Below are 13,962 nucleotides of genomic sequence, written 5' to 3'. Positions count from 1 at the left end.
CTTGAGCCCAGGAGTTTGAGGTTGCTGTGAGCTAGGCTGACGCCACGGCACTCTAGCCTGGGCAACACAGTGAGACTCTGTCTCAAAAAAAAAAAAGGAAATAAAAACAACAAAGTGAGCAAATGATCTGCAACTCATGTAAGAATATGCTATATTACCTATGTGTTTAAAAACTCATAAATCAATAGGAAAAAGATGAATAATCCAACAGATGAGCTGAGGATATAAAAAGCAATTCATAAAAGAAGAATGATTGATGCTATGAGGGAAAATATGCAACCTTGTTAACAATTAAAAAAAATTTTTAGTGTGATACTTTTGGCCTAGCAAATTAGCACCAATTAAACAAATTAAAATATGAAGAGCCAGAATGAGTATGGAGAAATAGCAACTCTCATGCACTGCCGCCAGAAGTGTAAATGGCTACAGATTTATTTAGAGGTCAACTTAGCATATGTATCAAAGGCTTAGGAGTGTAAGCCCTAAACCTGGCAGTTGGGCCACTTGTCCTAAAAAACAAAAATACCCCAAAATAACACAAGTCCAAGTGTAGCTATAAAAACTGGTCATTTCAGTGATGTCTGGAAGAACTGGGAACAACCCAAATGTCGACCAAGTATGGAACATCCACAACTAGGAATATTTTGCAGCCATTAAAGTCATCATAGGAGAAAAGTTACAGTGTGGAAAAACATTCATGTATTAAGTTTAAAGAGCAGTTTACATATGTGTAGTAGGATTTCATTTTTGTAGAAAGAAAAAAAAGGTGGATCACAAACACGTGCATGTACACACACACACACACACACACACACACACACGCAAGCAGGACCTAAAGGGCTTAACAGCCTGTAGAAAACTGGGACTATGGGTCTATAAATTTTTCTTTATTTTTGTCTGTTTCCTGATGTTTCTATAATGAATGTTTTTTTTTCTTTCTTTCCTTTTTTCTTTATTTTTGTCTGTTTCCTGATTAATAAATAATGAATGTTTTTTTTTCAGTTACAAAAAACAATGGTGATCTAGCACCTCTTATATTATCTTGGGTAGAGCCCATCCTCTGAAGTGAGGTATCATAAGAATGGAAGAATAAGCACCACATGTACTCGCCATCAAATTGGCACTAACGGACCATCACTAAGGCCTCAGGCTCCCAGACTGCTAGGACTGCAGGCATGAGCCATGTGCCCGGCCTTGTATTTGTTTTATAACAAGGAAAACTTTTAATTATTTTTAAATTAAAAAAAGATTAGAAAACTCCATGTATACTACAACGTCAACCATATTTAAACCACCTAGAAGACTGAGGAAAATTTTCCAAAACGTTAATTTCTGGATGGTAAAATATGAATTTTTTTTGTATATGCCCAATATTCCATATTAAGCATGTTATTTTTATACTGGGGTGATGGAAGGAATGGTGTTCCCAAAACAAGATAAAAAAGTTATTCTCCCATCTAAAACTCTTGAGATAGAACAGCCTTTCCCTACCCCTCTACCTCTAAGGGACAAATAACAAAAACACCTACAGGCATCAAATGTCCTTTAAAGAAAAGGCTTAATATTCAACATTGTCTCCCAACATAACTTTGTTAAAAACCATGAAGGACCAGAAACATTCCACTTTCTATTGCCTGTTCAGAAGTTGCTATGAAAAAAACTGACCAGTGAGAAGCCCTGCTGCATTGGCAGGCATGATGCCTGAGGGCCAAGCAGCAGACCATGGTGATTTATTTCCTCTCATTCTTCTGAAGATGGGGAGAGTCTCTGAGGACCAGCTGATACTGGTGGTAGAGTGCCAGGAAGGATGTTTCTATTTTTCAAACATACCTTAAGTAGCTCAGTATTTAAGAACTCAGGGTAGATGACTATGCAACCCCCAGAGGTAGATATAGGCCAGACTTTTCTCCCTATCATATCCAGGTCAGTACCATAGTCATCACCTACCTCTGACTGTTGCTCAGGAAGCTTCATATTGTCAAAAATCCGAAACACGATTCTGAACAGGTCCTGCCACCAGTGCTTTTCAAAGGTATGGCCATAGCTCTTCATGATCTCAAACATGACTGTGAGTCCTCTGGAGGTAACAAAGTCAGGCACAGAAGAGACAATGGGTGGGGGAAGAGAACAACAGAGAGTTGGAGAGAACAGGGCCAGGTGAGCAAGTGATTGAGGCTCATCTTAGCCATGTAAGGGGCCACCGCACTAGGGGCATGGTTACCTTGTCCGTACGTCTAACTTGCATCTATTAATGATGCAGGAGAGCTCAAATAAGATGGGGAACCAGCCTCGGACCCAGACTCTGTCGGCAGGAGCTACATTCATGTCATCACTTGTGTATTCTTGCAGCACCTAGGATGGAAATCACACCTCAGATGTAGGTTAAGCATGCAAAAGGAAAGAACTGAAAGGGAACTGTATAAATTTTAAGGCCCCACGCATATTCCTCTCCTAAAAATCTCCATTAAGCAAGGGTACAGTGAGGGCAGAGGACACAGAGACATTACCTGTCCCAAAAGGCACATGAAAAATTTCCCACTATAAACTTTGTGGGCCTTTGTGGATTTTAGAACAAGTTGAGCGGGATAGGTCACAAGGGTCCTGGGGGTGCGAAACGTTACATTAAGAACACTAAAGGTCAAACGGTGTTGGCAAATATCCAGGATGATTCATTACCTTAGGTCTTTCTGGAATGTTATTGTAATATATGTTATTTACAATAATAGCAGCAGCAGCTACTTTTTTTTTTTTTTTTTTGGTGAGACAGAGTCTTGTTCTATTGCCCAGGGTAGAGTACAGTGGCGTGATCATCACTTACCACAGCCCTCAACTCCTGGGCTTAAGCAATCCTCCTGCCTCAGCCTCCCAAGTAACTGGGACTACAGGCGTGCAGCACCATGCCTGGATAATTTTTCTTATTTTTTGTAGAGATAGTGTCTCGCTATGTTGCTCAGGCTGGTCTTGAACTCCTGGCCTCAAGTGATCCTCCTGCCTGGGCCTCCCTAAGCGCTAGGATTACAGGCATGAGCCACTGTGCCAGGCCCTAGCAGCTCTTGTTTACTGAGTGCTTGCTATGGGCCAGGAACTATTAAAGTGCTTTATATGGATTAACAATGTATGCCTCTTTTAGAAAGGTGAGATATAGCAACAAAATCCCAAACATTTTCAGGAGAAAACAAAAGGTGATTTTTAAATGTCATTTCTTAGGCACACCACAACGGCATAATGTCATTTCCTAAAAGGGTATTTGTTTTCTTTCAAATAGAAAGGTCCAGCTTCTTGAGCTTTGCTAAAATTCAGAAGTTACAATACTATTATCTTCTATAAAAACAATCTGTAGAATGTCAGTTCAGTACGAATAAAATAAATAATTTCATATACACAAAATAATGAAAAGGTGTAACCCTTGCAATGGCAGCATTCTGAAATAAACACCTAGTTTAGCGCACGCACATCTCTAAGAGTAGCTGGGAAGCTGTCTGTTCACTGCCCGGATGAGCAAGGAGGGAACACACATACCCGAGGCCTCTCGGAGACGTATTTCCCACAGAAGCGGATGAGCCGGATGGCTTCCATGCTCGTGTCGGGGAAAGCAGCGTTGCAGGCGAACTCCGACAAGCACTTCACAGCGTCCTGGAAGGAATCGATGGCTGCAGGGAAATGGTGCTGGAAAATAGTTGCTGGGGAAACACAAGGCACATTTTTATAAGACCGGGATTTAGGGACAGGGACGAAAACACACATGCAGATCAGAGATAATTATCCTTGTGAAATCTAAGAAAAGCATATCAGTATGTCTGGAAGACAGTTTTTCTTATTAAATTATTTATGAATGATTGTGTTGAATACAGATTGGGCTAAACTGGTTTCCTGAGCTCAAGCAATGATGTAAAGGCCCAAATATCCATTCATTCAACAAACATTTATTGAGTGCCAACTATGTGCAAAGATGACCCAGTGCTTTACAATTTCCACGAAGAACAAGTAAACATCTTGTTACATGATCACAGGCAGGACCAAGGACTCTCAGTCAGTCCAGGGTAGAGGGAGACACTGCACTAACTCTGGGCTGGACTGCCTGGGTACAAGTCCTGGCTCCACCACTTCCAAGCTATGTGACCTCAGGCAAGTTGCTCTATTTTACTTTTCTATGCCTCAATTTCCTCTTTGGTAAAATAGAGGAAACAATGGCACAGTCGGCTCTTGTTATTCACGACAGTTACATTTTATAAAGTCGCCGTGAACACTGAATTATCGAATACTGAACCAGTTCCTAGAGGAAATACGGAGTTAGGTTCATGCAAGTCTCTGGTTACAACATTCTCATCAACTGATCAATACATAACCCTGCTGTATGTGTGCTTCTGTTTAAAGACACCCCCTGTATTTAATGCACATAGTTGACTCATTAACATTAGACTCACAGCCAATAGCACTGTGACTCACGCCTGAAGGAAACTAATCGAACAAATGTATTTTCACATCACAGTCTTTCTGCATTTAGGATTATTAGCCAACACTCAGAAATTCACTTGGGGAGCATTTTAAACAGCAAAATCTCCAACAAAAAGCACAAACTGTGAAAAATATGGAGCTCAATAGACCAGAGAAAGCACACTCGTTTATGACATGACAGCTGAAAGAAGAAGGCAGAGTGTCACCTATTCCACCTCAGGTGGGAATGTGCACCTTGGGCGACTCAAGTGTTTTGCTGCTCTGCGCATGCACATGCCAGCGAATGACCACAACAGCACTGTGAGTATTGGTTGTGGAGCTGCAGCATGCACTTCAGTGAACAGGTGATTCTCAAACGTGGAATCTGTCAACGCTGAGGACTGACTGTATTTCCTTCACAGTCACTGGAGTGGCCTTGAGATTGCAAATTTGAATTTAAAATTTTATCTGGCTTAGAATAACATTCACCTTTGTCTGCTGGAGCCATACTGACTGATAATAGGAAAGACCACTTAGAGAAGGCAAGGAAAAAGTCAAAACAGATGAAATGAGGACTAATACATATCAAGTGCTTAGAACACTGCCTGGCACATTATCATGTGCTAGGTAATGAGCTAAAGTAAGGAAAAGAGGCAGCAAGTAAGTGACCACCCTTCTAGACTTGCAGGTGGGACGCTGCAGTGAGGGCACACGGCCACTTACTGACAATGTGGCCCGTGGTCTGGAAGGCCAGCTCCACAATGTTCCCATCGTGATCAGAGGCTGCCTGGTGGAACACGGCGAAAATGTTCTTCCAGCCTGAGCGGATGTTCGCTGCCTGGGAGTTCACCATCTGGGCAATGCAGCGGATCACCATGTCCCGGATGGTCGGAGACCTGAGGAAGAAATGGGGCAGCTGCGTCATCTGTACTTTGGAGAGTTGGGAGAAACGAACACGGCTCATTTCTTAGAAGCAGCATTTAAAAAAACCATTTTCTAAAGCACACAGTAATCCACATTCATTAAGGCTCTGCCACTTTTCCTCTCATTCCCATCCTGAACCCGGCACAATGCCTAGAGCTAGATCCACTACCCTGCAATCATGAAACAACAAACTCAAGGTTGAAAAGCTGACCCTTTGGATGACAGAACAAAGAGATGGAAAGAGCCTGGGTTTCCACTGACAACTTGGGCTATGGAACCAAAGCTGGGATGCCTGCCTCTGACTTCTTGTTATGTAAATAATGCACAGCCTTGTGGTTACTGTTGGTCAGTTTCTCTGGCCCAAAATATTTCAACTAATGTTTCTATAATTCTGCCACCCAGAGATAACCATTACTAAATTCTTCCTGTGTATCCTCTTAGATTTTTAGGCAGGAATATACATGTATGATCAACACATATATGTGGACTGGAGTATATATATATCATTTAAGATGTAATATTTTTGATTATTACAAAAGAAAACCTGAAGATAGAATGCATGGCATATTTTCTGAAATAGCTGCATGGTTAAACATGGTAACAGCTAAATACAGGCAATAGATTAGCATATATGTCTCACAATCTATTAAGACATACAATTACAGGGGAACTCTATTATCTTATAAATAGAAGAAGGTAAGCTATACAAATCTATTGTTTCTATAGTACTAGCTTTGAAAGTCAGTACAGTGGTCTTGGGATTACAGACTTGATTTTTAAATTTCATCGGTCTTAAAACAACATTCATGTTTGTCTTCTAGATGCATAACAACTCATAATAAGAAAGGTCATTTAGAGAAGGCAAGGAGAATGTCAAAAGAGTTAAAAAATCAGCTAAAAAGTCCACAAGATAAACATGCCACCTGCAGATAATGGAGGACTGACGACATACTCAGGTAACTTCGATACATAATAAAATTGAATTCATGGTTGCCTTCTCATGGGAAATTCAGCAACTTGTTGGCAAGAACTATATATAGTCATTAAAATGGTTTTTGCCTGATTGTTAAAAGCAGCATGTAATGATAGCAGAAATTCTGAAAAATGCAGAGAAAGTATAAGGAAAAAAAATTCCTTTACATGTGGTATTTTATATGGAGAGATACATTTCACTATATTGTACTCTTTGTCAAATTCTGTATCCTGCATTTTTCTCCAAATTAATAAGCATTTCCCACATTAGAAACATTGTGAACATTTTGTGTGTGTGTGAGACAGGGTCTTGCTGTGTTGCCTAGGTTAGAGTGCAGTGGCGCAATCATAGCTCACAGCAACCTCAAAATCCTGGGCTCAAGCAATCCTCCTGCCTCAGCCTCCTAAGTAGCTGGGACTACGGGTGTGTCCCACCATGCCCAGCTAATTGTGAAAATTTTTTGTAGAGATGGGGTCTTGTTGTGTTGCTCAGGCTGGTCTTGAAGTGCTGGCCTTAACCGATGCTGTCACCTAGGCCTCCTGAAGTGCTAGGATTATAGGTGCGAGCTGCCAGGCACAACCACTATGAACATTTCTAACAGCTGCACACACAATATCCCATGTTGTCGCTGTACCAACACTTACTTTAATATTTGTATATTTAGGTGGTTTCTGATTTTTTAAAAATTATTTATTTTTCAATCAGCTTTCTCTGGATGGATTAAAAAATCAGGATGAATCTGATTTTTTAAAAACCTATTTTGTGTGACTCACAATGCTTTATTGTATTTCAAATTAACTCCTTTGGAGAGTTACAGAAGTGTGGAATTACTCAGTCAAAGGGCACAAAAATATTAAAGTTCTTGACACATATCACCAAAATGCTTTTGGAAATGTGACAGCAAGTTACAGTTCCACCGACGGTGCCTGAGACTGACTGGCAATGTGCGCTTCTAAACTCACTCCACCCATTTTCAAACTGGCAGGCAACAGCAGGGGAGGCAGAGAAGGTCTGCAGCCAGGAGATGAGGGGTCCTGGCGCTACCAGTGTCAGCATGTGGTTTAGCCATGGGAGGCCTCTGTCTCCTCAGGCACTCTCAATGGTGTTCCCAAAGGCTGGAGAATATTTTTGTGCATTTGCTAAACTCAGGGGTGATGCCAGACTCCGGGCTTAATTTTGGTTCTCTTACAATAAGCAGTAAGGCAGAGAACAGAGACACCAGGAGAAAAAGATACATCCAGGAAACTGATGTTGCCCCTTCATTCACTACTTCAACAACCCACTCTCGCTTGAAGCCTGCCAGCTTGTGAGTTCTCATTTTCTTAAAAAAAAAAAAGAGATCCAGGCAGATCTGGAGTACACTTTTTAGGGGAGTAGAAAGACACAGGGGTGATGCCCAAAAGTCATCTTTGACACCTCTTCCTCTTACACTCCACAGCCAATTCATCAGCACACGTCTCAGGCTTCCCCTTCACGATGTGCACAGGGTCCAGTCCACCAACACTGCTCGCACCCTGGTCCAAACCTGGACAACTGTCATGGACTCCTAACTTATCCTATTGCTTCTCATTTTCCAAGAATAAATTCAGAGTGATCCTTTAAAATATGTCAGACCATTTTACTTCTTTGCTTAAAATCCTCCAACAGCTTCATCTCTCCCACACAGCAAGCCAATGTGCTTACAATGGCCATCAGTTCCTAAGTGACCTACATATCCTGCTACCACTGGAAAGGACTGCATCTTCTACGACTACCTGCCTCACTCTGTCCAGCCACACTGGCTTTCTTTTTTTTGAGACAGAGTCTGGCTCTGTTGCCTGGGCTAGAGTGCCATGGCATCAGCCTAGCTCACAGCAACTTCAAACTCCTGGGCTCAAGCGATCCTCCTGCCTCAGCCTCCCACATAGCTGGGACTATAGGCATGCGCCACCATGCTCGGCTACTTTTTTCTATATATTTTTAGTTGTCCAACTAATTTCTTTCTCTATTTTTAGTAGAGACGGGGTCTCGCTCTTGCTCAGGCTGGTCTTGAACTCCCGAGCTCAAACGATCCACCTTCCTCGGCCTCCCAGAGTGCTAGGATTACAGGCGTGAGCCATCACACCCAGCCCACACTGGCTTTCTAACTCCTGCCAAGCATCGCCTATCACAGGCCTTTTGCTCTTGCTCCTCCCCCTGTTCCTAACTCTCCTGCCAAGGGCTTGTTCTTCACTTCGTTCGGGCCTTTGCCTAAAGGTCACCTTACCGAACACACCTTCACTGACTGCCCTTTATAAAGGGGTGCTTCCACCCCTATCCCCTGACCTTGATCTAATGTTCTTCAGAGTACATTATCACTACCGATGTACTAAACATTTATTTATCTATTCCACTGGAATATAAACAGGGATTTGTTTTTTAATTTTATTATGAAAAATTTCAAACATAAAGTAAAGAGGATAGTGCAATGAACTCCTGTATACCCATCACAGCCAGCTGCAACTATTATCAATTCAAGGTGCAACAAAAACAGGGATTTTTAAACGTTTTCTTTATTGTGGTATTCTCTCTCTGCACTTAGAGTAGTATCAAGCAGATGGCAGGCCTCAATAAATAGAGGCCAAGTATATGAATGAACAGGATGGCTGCTTCGGAGGGACAGGTGTCCTGACCTCTTTATCACCTCCCTGGGGCAGCAATGCTGGGTCACATAATTCTTGTCCTTATTTGAGGATGGTTCAGCAGTGGTTCTTTCTCTAAACTCCCTCAGCACCAGCCCCAATAATGGTGCATGACATGTTTCTATTAGTGGCAGGGTGTCAACTGTCCTCCTAGTTACACAGAGATCTTAGTGGGATTTACTTCGGACAACTGATGTCAATCAGAGTCTGTTCATTCTATTTGCTTCCAGCAACAAGGGAAGAAAAAAATTAATCATGTGGTTAGTGCTAGGAGGGCTTTTTGGGCCCCCACAAGGGAATATGACTAAGGGTCTTCCAGAGCAAAGCACACACCTGTTTTTCTTCATAATATGCTCAAACGGCCTGAGAAAATCTTTCTGGAAACGGAAGTTGGCTAATTCACCCTTCTCAAGAAACTTCATGGAGAGTTGCCTTAATGAGTCAACAGCAAAGATAGCCACATCTTCATTGGGGTTACAGCCAACCTAAACAAGAACAGGAAGTGAGGTGAAACAGGAACAGTGTAACAATTACAGATGTGGGGCTCTGACCATCAAAGATGGATGGCCTATCTCCAAAACACACACTCTGGGAAAAAGACACCCAAGGAGAAAAGAAAATGCTATTTCGTGGCTATGATCTGCCCAATTTTATTTAAGGGTAATGATGAAAGATCAATGTTGAATATTTAATTAAAGGTGCTTTCAAAATGTGCCATTTTAATTTTTTTAATTATAAAATATACATAAGAAAAGCTACCATCTTAACCATTTTTTTTTTTTTTTTTTTTGAGACAGAGTCTCATTCTTTTTGCCCGGGCTAGAGTGAGTGCTGTGGCGTCAGCCTAGCTCACAGCAACCTCAAACTCCTGGGCTCAAGCAATCCTCCTGCCTCAGCCTCCCGAGTAGCTGGGACTACAGGCATGCGCCACCATGCCCGGCTAATTTTTTCTACATATTTTTAGTTGTCCAATTAATTTCTTTCTATTTTTAGTAGAGACGGGGTCTCGCTCTTGCTCAGGCTGGTCTCGAACTCCTGAGCTCAAACAATCCGCCTGTCTTGGCCTCCCAGAGTGCTAGGATTACAGTCGTGAGCCACCGCGCCCGGCCCATCTTAACCATTTTTAAGTGTACAGTTCAGTAGTACACATTCACACTATTGTGCAACCAATCTCCAGAATTCTTTTCATCTTGCAGAACTGAAACACTATACCCAGTAACCAACATCTCCCCAGGTGCTATTTAATTTTATCCAACTATATATGAGGAGTCAAAAGACTTCAGAGTCTATGGAAAGCCTTTTCATACTTTCTCAATGTCTGTCACTGAAAGCAAATGATTATAAAATAAACATCGACCTCGAAAAATTCTGCAGGAATATTTCCACAGAGGCTTTTCAATTTCCTTAAAAATTGTGCTTGTCTGTGGTTTACCTATTTTAGGAAGTAGAGTTATGGGTATATATTTGGTTGCTGCTTTTCAGACTTTTCCCTCAAGAAGAATCCCTAAAATCAGAGCAAGGGAATGTTTCCCACCAGCCCCCCTGCCAAGGGATCTGGGAGCATCTTGCAGTGGCCTGCTCCAAGAAAGAAATTTCACTGACATGTGGTCTGATCCAATAATGTTCTATTTTTAACAAAAGTAATGCAGCAATGTCATTTGCAATAATGAGAAATTGGAAACAGCAATAGGAAATTGGCTACATAATGGTACATTTATATACATAGAATACTATTTGGCAGTTAAAAAGAGAGAATAAACTCAGCCTTTCAAACAGAAGGAAATTCTGATCCATGCTACAACATGAATGAACCTTGAAGGTATTATTATGCCAAGTGAAATAAGAGGCACAAAAGGCAAATGCTGTATGATTCCACTTACATGAGGTGCCTAGAGCAGTCAAGTTCACAGGGACAGACAGTAGAATGGTGGTGCCAGTGCCTGCAGGCAGGAGGAACTTGGGAGTTATTATTTAATGGGCATGGAGTTTCAGTTTTGCAAGATGAAAAAGTCCTGGAGATCTGCTGCACAACAGTGTGAATATACTTAACACTACTGAACTGTGCACTTAAAAATGGTTAAGATGGTAAAGTTTATGTCATGACTCTTATCACAATTAAAAAAGAAGACATATGCTAACATGGCTAAATCTTTAAGATTCCTTGCTAAGTAGAAGTAAGTTACGAAATGCTATGTGTAATACTATTTTTATGGTTTTCAAAAAAGCAGAATAAATCGAGACTATATTATCTATGTTTCTATCAGTTCATACATATGTATGTGCACAGAAAAATGTCTTGAAAGGCATACACCAAACTGATAAAAATAATTAACTTTGGGAAGGGCCAGATGTGTGTGGGAGGGTGGTTAAAGGTGTTTTTAGCTGTCATTTTTGTTTAAAGGGGAGTATGTTCATGTAATGTTCATGTAATTAGAGACTAACAAAATATTCTCCTTCTAAAAATTCAAGTAAAACAAATGCTTCGGAAGACACAACATGCTTACTGTAGAGCTTTGCTCACCCCAGGACACAGTACCTGTGCCCTAGTTTAGAAGAAAAGCATCATACGTGACTGTTCAAACACCCCTGCTAGCAGCCTGAGTGCTAAGTTACAACTGGACTCAGCCATCCACATTTCTTCAAACCCATGAGATTCTCACGTGCCCCAGTTTATAAGGGGAAGCAGAACATCCTTCCAAGGAGGTGGAAAAAATTAAGAGTCCCAGAGTGAGCCACTGAGTTTTCCACAACTTGGTGCTTGATACCACTGATTAGGTGAAACAGACATTTGTAATGAAGTTGACAACCACAAAACATCTAATTACTACCTGCCAGCTGTTGTCCCAAGCTTGCCTGTAAGGGGCCAACAGATAATTGAGAACTGGCACGCAAGGAGTCTTGACAACAGAATTGTGAGTGGGAAAAGTAACTTGAACAAACTGATGTTCCCTCCAAGAAAGAAGTTCCCCTGAACACAAAATCTAGACTTCAAAGAGTTGGGAAAATGCTTATCAAAACACTTTTGGATAATTATTTCTGAGAGAACAAAGGATTCCACAGCTGTTATCCAAAAGATGGTGAGGAATAAATGAGCAATGTTTGCTCTAGCTTAGTTGTCACAGGCTTGGGTAAGAATACAAGGTACAGTAATGGTAATGATTCACATTTTCTTTCTCAAGCAAGTTCATACCAAGTATTTTCACTGGTCCACTAAAGAATTTGTTTACCCAAAATAGCAGGAAAGATGGTACAGAGTCAGTCGGTTATAGTGTTACCATCCACTCGACAAGTAGTCCCTCTGGGTCATCCATAGGCTCCTGTGCCTCTCTCTCCTCCCTGAGGGCTCAGGACACTTCCACAGAGAGGTGACCATGCCATCTCAAGAACCCTGACACACAGCACTGCTTCCCGTCAGCTACTTTATCATAAAATGAGGGTGAGCTCCATGTGGGCAGGGGCCTCATCTGTCCGCGGCCTGCCTGTCGCAAGGCACTCAAGATACTTTGTTAAACAGATGGTGTGCTATGAGGTGCCTTAACTTGAGCTGATAAAGAAACAAAGAACATTCATTAGCTGATGCACCAACTTAGGAGCAAGAGCTACACTTGACAACACTTGATTTCAGTGGAGTGCTGCAGGCCAGCACCTGTGCCCAAGTGCTGATGGTGCATAGCTCTTCCCTGCTCCATGTCTAGTGACATTGTTCTTTTTTTCTGTTCATCTGATGGCGAGTTTAAGGTACGGTGACATCATATTACTAGTTTTAAATTGGTAGTGGTTAGGGTATTTACAACACAGAAACTGGCAGATGCTACAAATCATTTACTAGTTGACTGTTCTATACTCCAATGGTGATTACTTTTTATGATTTTCTTCTATTTGATGGAGAGCCAGTCTCTGTTGGATTAACTGTTCTCTATTAACACTATTTTTAAGCATTACTACTATAACTTTACATCTCCAGGCCGGAGAAAGTTTTCTTGAGATCACAAAATGTGTTTCGGTAGGAAACGGTGTTAATAAGTTACTATGTTTCCCTGAAGAAGCAAATGAAATTACAGATACACACACATCTATCTTTTGATTGCTTCTTTTTCATAATTTTTTTGTGGTAAAATACACACCTGATGTTTTATTTATTCAACATATGTGTGCACGTGTCTGTATGTACGTAATAAAACCTCTAATGGAGGAAAAGAAGTTCTGTCTGGTTTACTACCAGCACTTGTCAGTTTTAGAACACACAGGTGTCTTTGGCTTGCTTCTGATTTAAAAACAAATGTTAATTTTTTCTCAATAAAGATTTCAGAAGGGTGGTGGCAATAAGTACCAGGATGTAAGAAGTAGTGACATTTAATATTCAAACTATATGGAACATAACCTAACCTTAGGTCATTAAGAAGGCATTTCAGAGTTTGCAATGGTTCCAAGACTCAGCAGTCCAGTGACTATGATGATCTTTGTCACGTTAGCCTACATACTGAACATGGATATTAAAGTATTTTCAATACCACTGGAATTTTAATTCATTCTACATGAATTCTACCAGTACATAAGTATGATATTACTCGTATCAGCTGTTCTTGACTTCACAGGGAAAATGAATTATAGGCATCTAAAAAACGGGGCCAATATTTTTTTTCTTAAGACAGGTCTCGCTGTGTTGCTCAGGCTGGAGTGCAGTGGCGTGATCATAGCTCACTGTGGTCTCAAACTACTGGGCTCAGGCGATCCTCCTACCTCAGTCTCCCAAGGAGCTGGAACGACAGCCATATGCCACTACACCTGGCTAATCTTTAAATTTTTTGTAGAGATAGGGTCTCACTATGTTGCCCAGGTTGGTCTTGAACTCCTGGCCTCAAGCAATCCTCCCTTCTTAGCCTCTCGAAGTGCTGGGATTATAGGCATGAGCCACTGTGCCTGGCCCAGGGCCAACTCTTTATCACTTCTTTTAAAAATGTAGTTATGTGT

General features: G+C 41.3%; 1 protein-coding gene across 1 annotated transcript in view; it reads right to left on the bottom strand.

Annotated features, from left to right (window-relative positions):
* Nucleotides 1–13,962, bottom strand: part of ARFGEF2 (ADP-ribosylation factor guanine nucleotide-exchange factor 2 (brefeldin A-inhibited)) — a 95,316-nt gene that overhangs the window by 20,449 nt on the left and 60,905 nt on the right. Inside the window, exons 25-29 of the mRNA XM_012654693.1 lie at nucleotides 9,325–9,476; nucleotides 5,158–5,330; nucleotides 3,520–3,680; nucleotides 2,222–2,352; nucleotides 1,948–2,077 (exon numbers count right to left, since the gene is read on the bottom strand). Coding sequence (XP_012510147.1) covers nucleotides 1,948–2,077; nucleotides 2,222–2,352; nucleotides 3,520–3,680; nucleotides 5,158–5,330; nucleotides 9,325–9,476 — 747 coding nt within the window. The remainder of the gene's footprint in view (nucleotides 1–1,947; nucleotides 2,078–2,221; nucleotides 2,353–3,519; nucleotides 3,681–5,157; nucleotides 5,331–9,324; nucleotides 9,477–13,962) is intronic.

The sequence above is a fragment of the Propithecus coquereli genome, unplaced genomic scaffold (genome assembly GCF_000956105.1).
Source record: "Propithecus coquereli isolate 6110/MARCELLA unplaced genomic scaffold, Pcoq_1.0 Scaffold444, whole genome shotgun sequence".
Taxonomy (NCBI): Eukaryota; Metazoa; Chordata; class Mammalia; order Primates; family Indriidae; genus Propithecus; species Propithecus coquereli.
The sequence above is the reverse complement of the archived record's forward strand: the minus strand, read 5'-3'. Positions and strand labels throughout refer to the sequence as shown.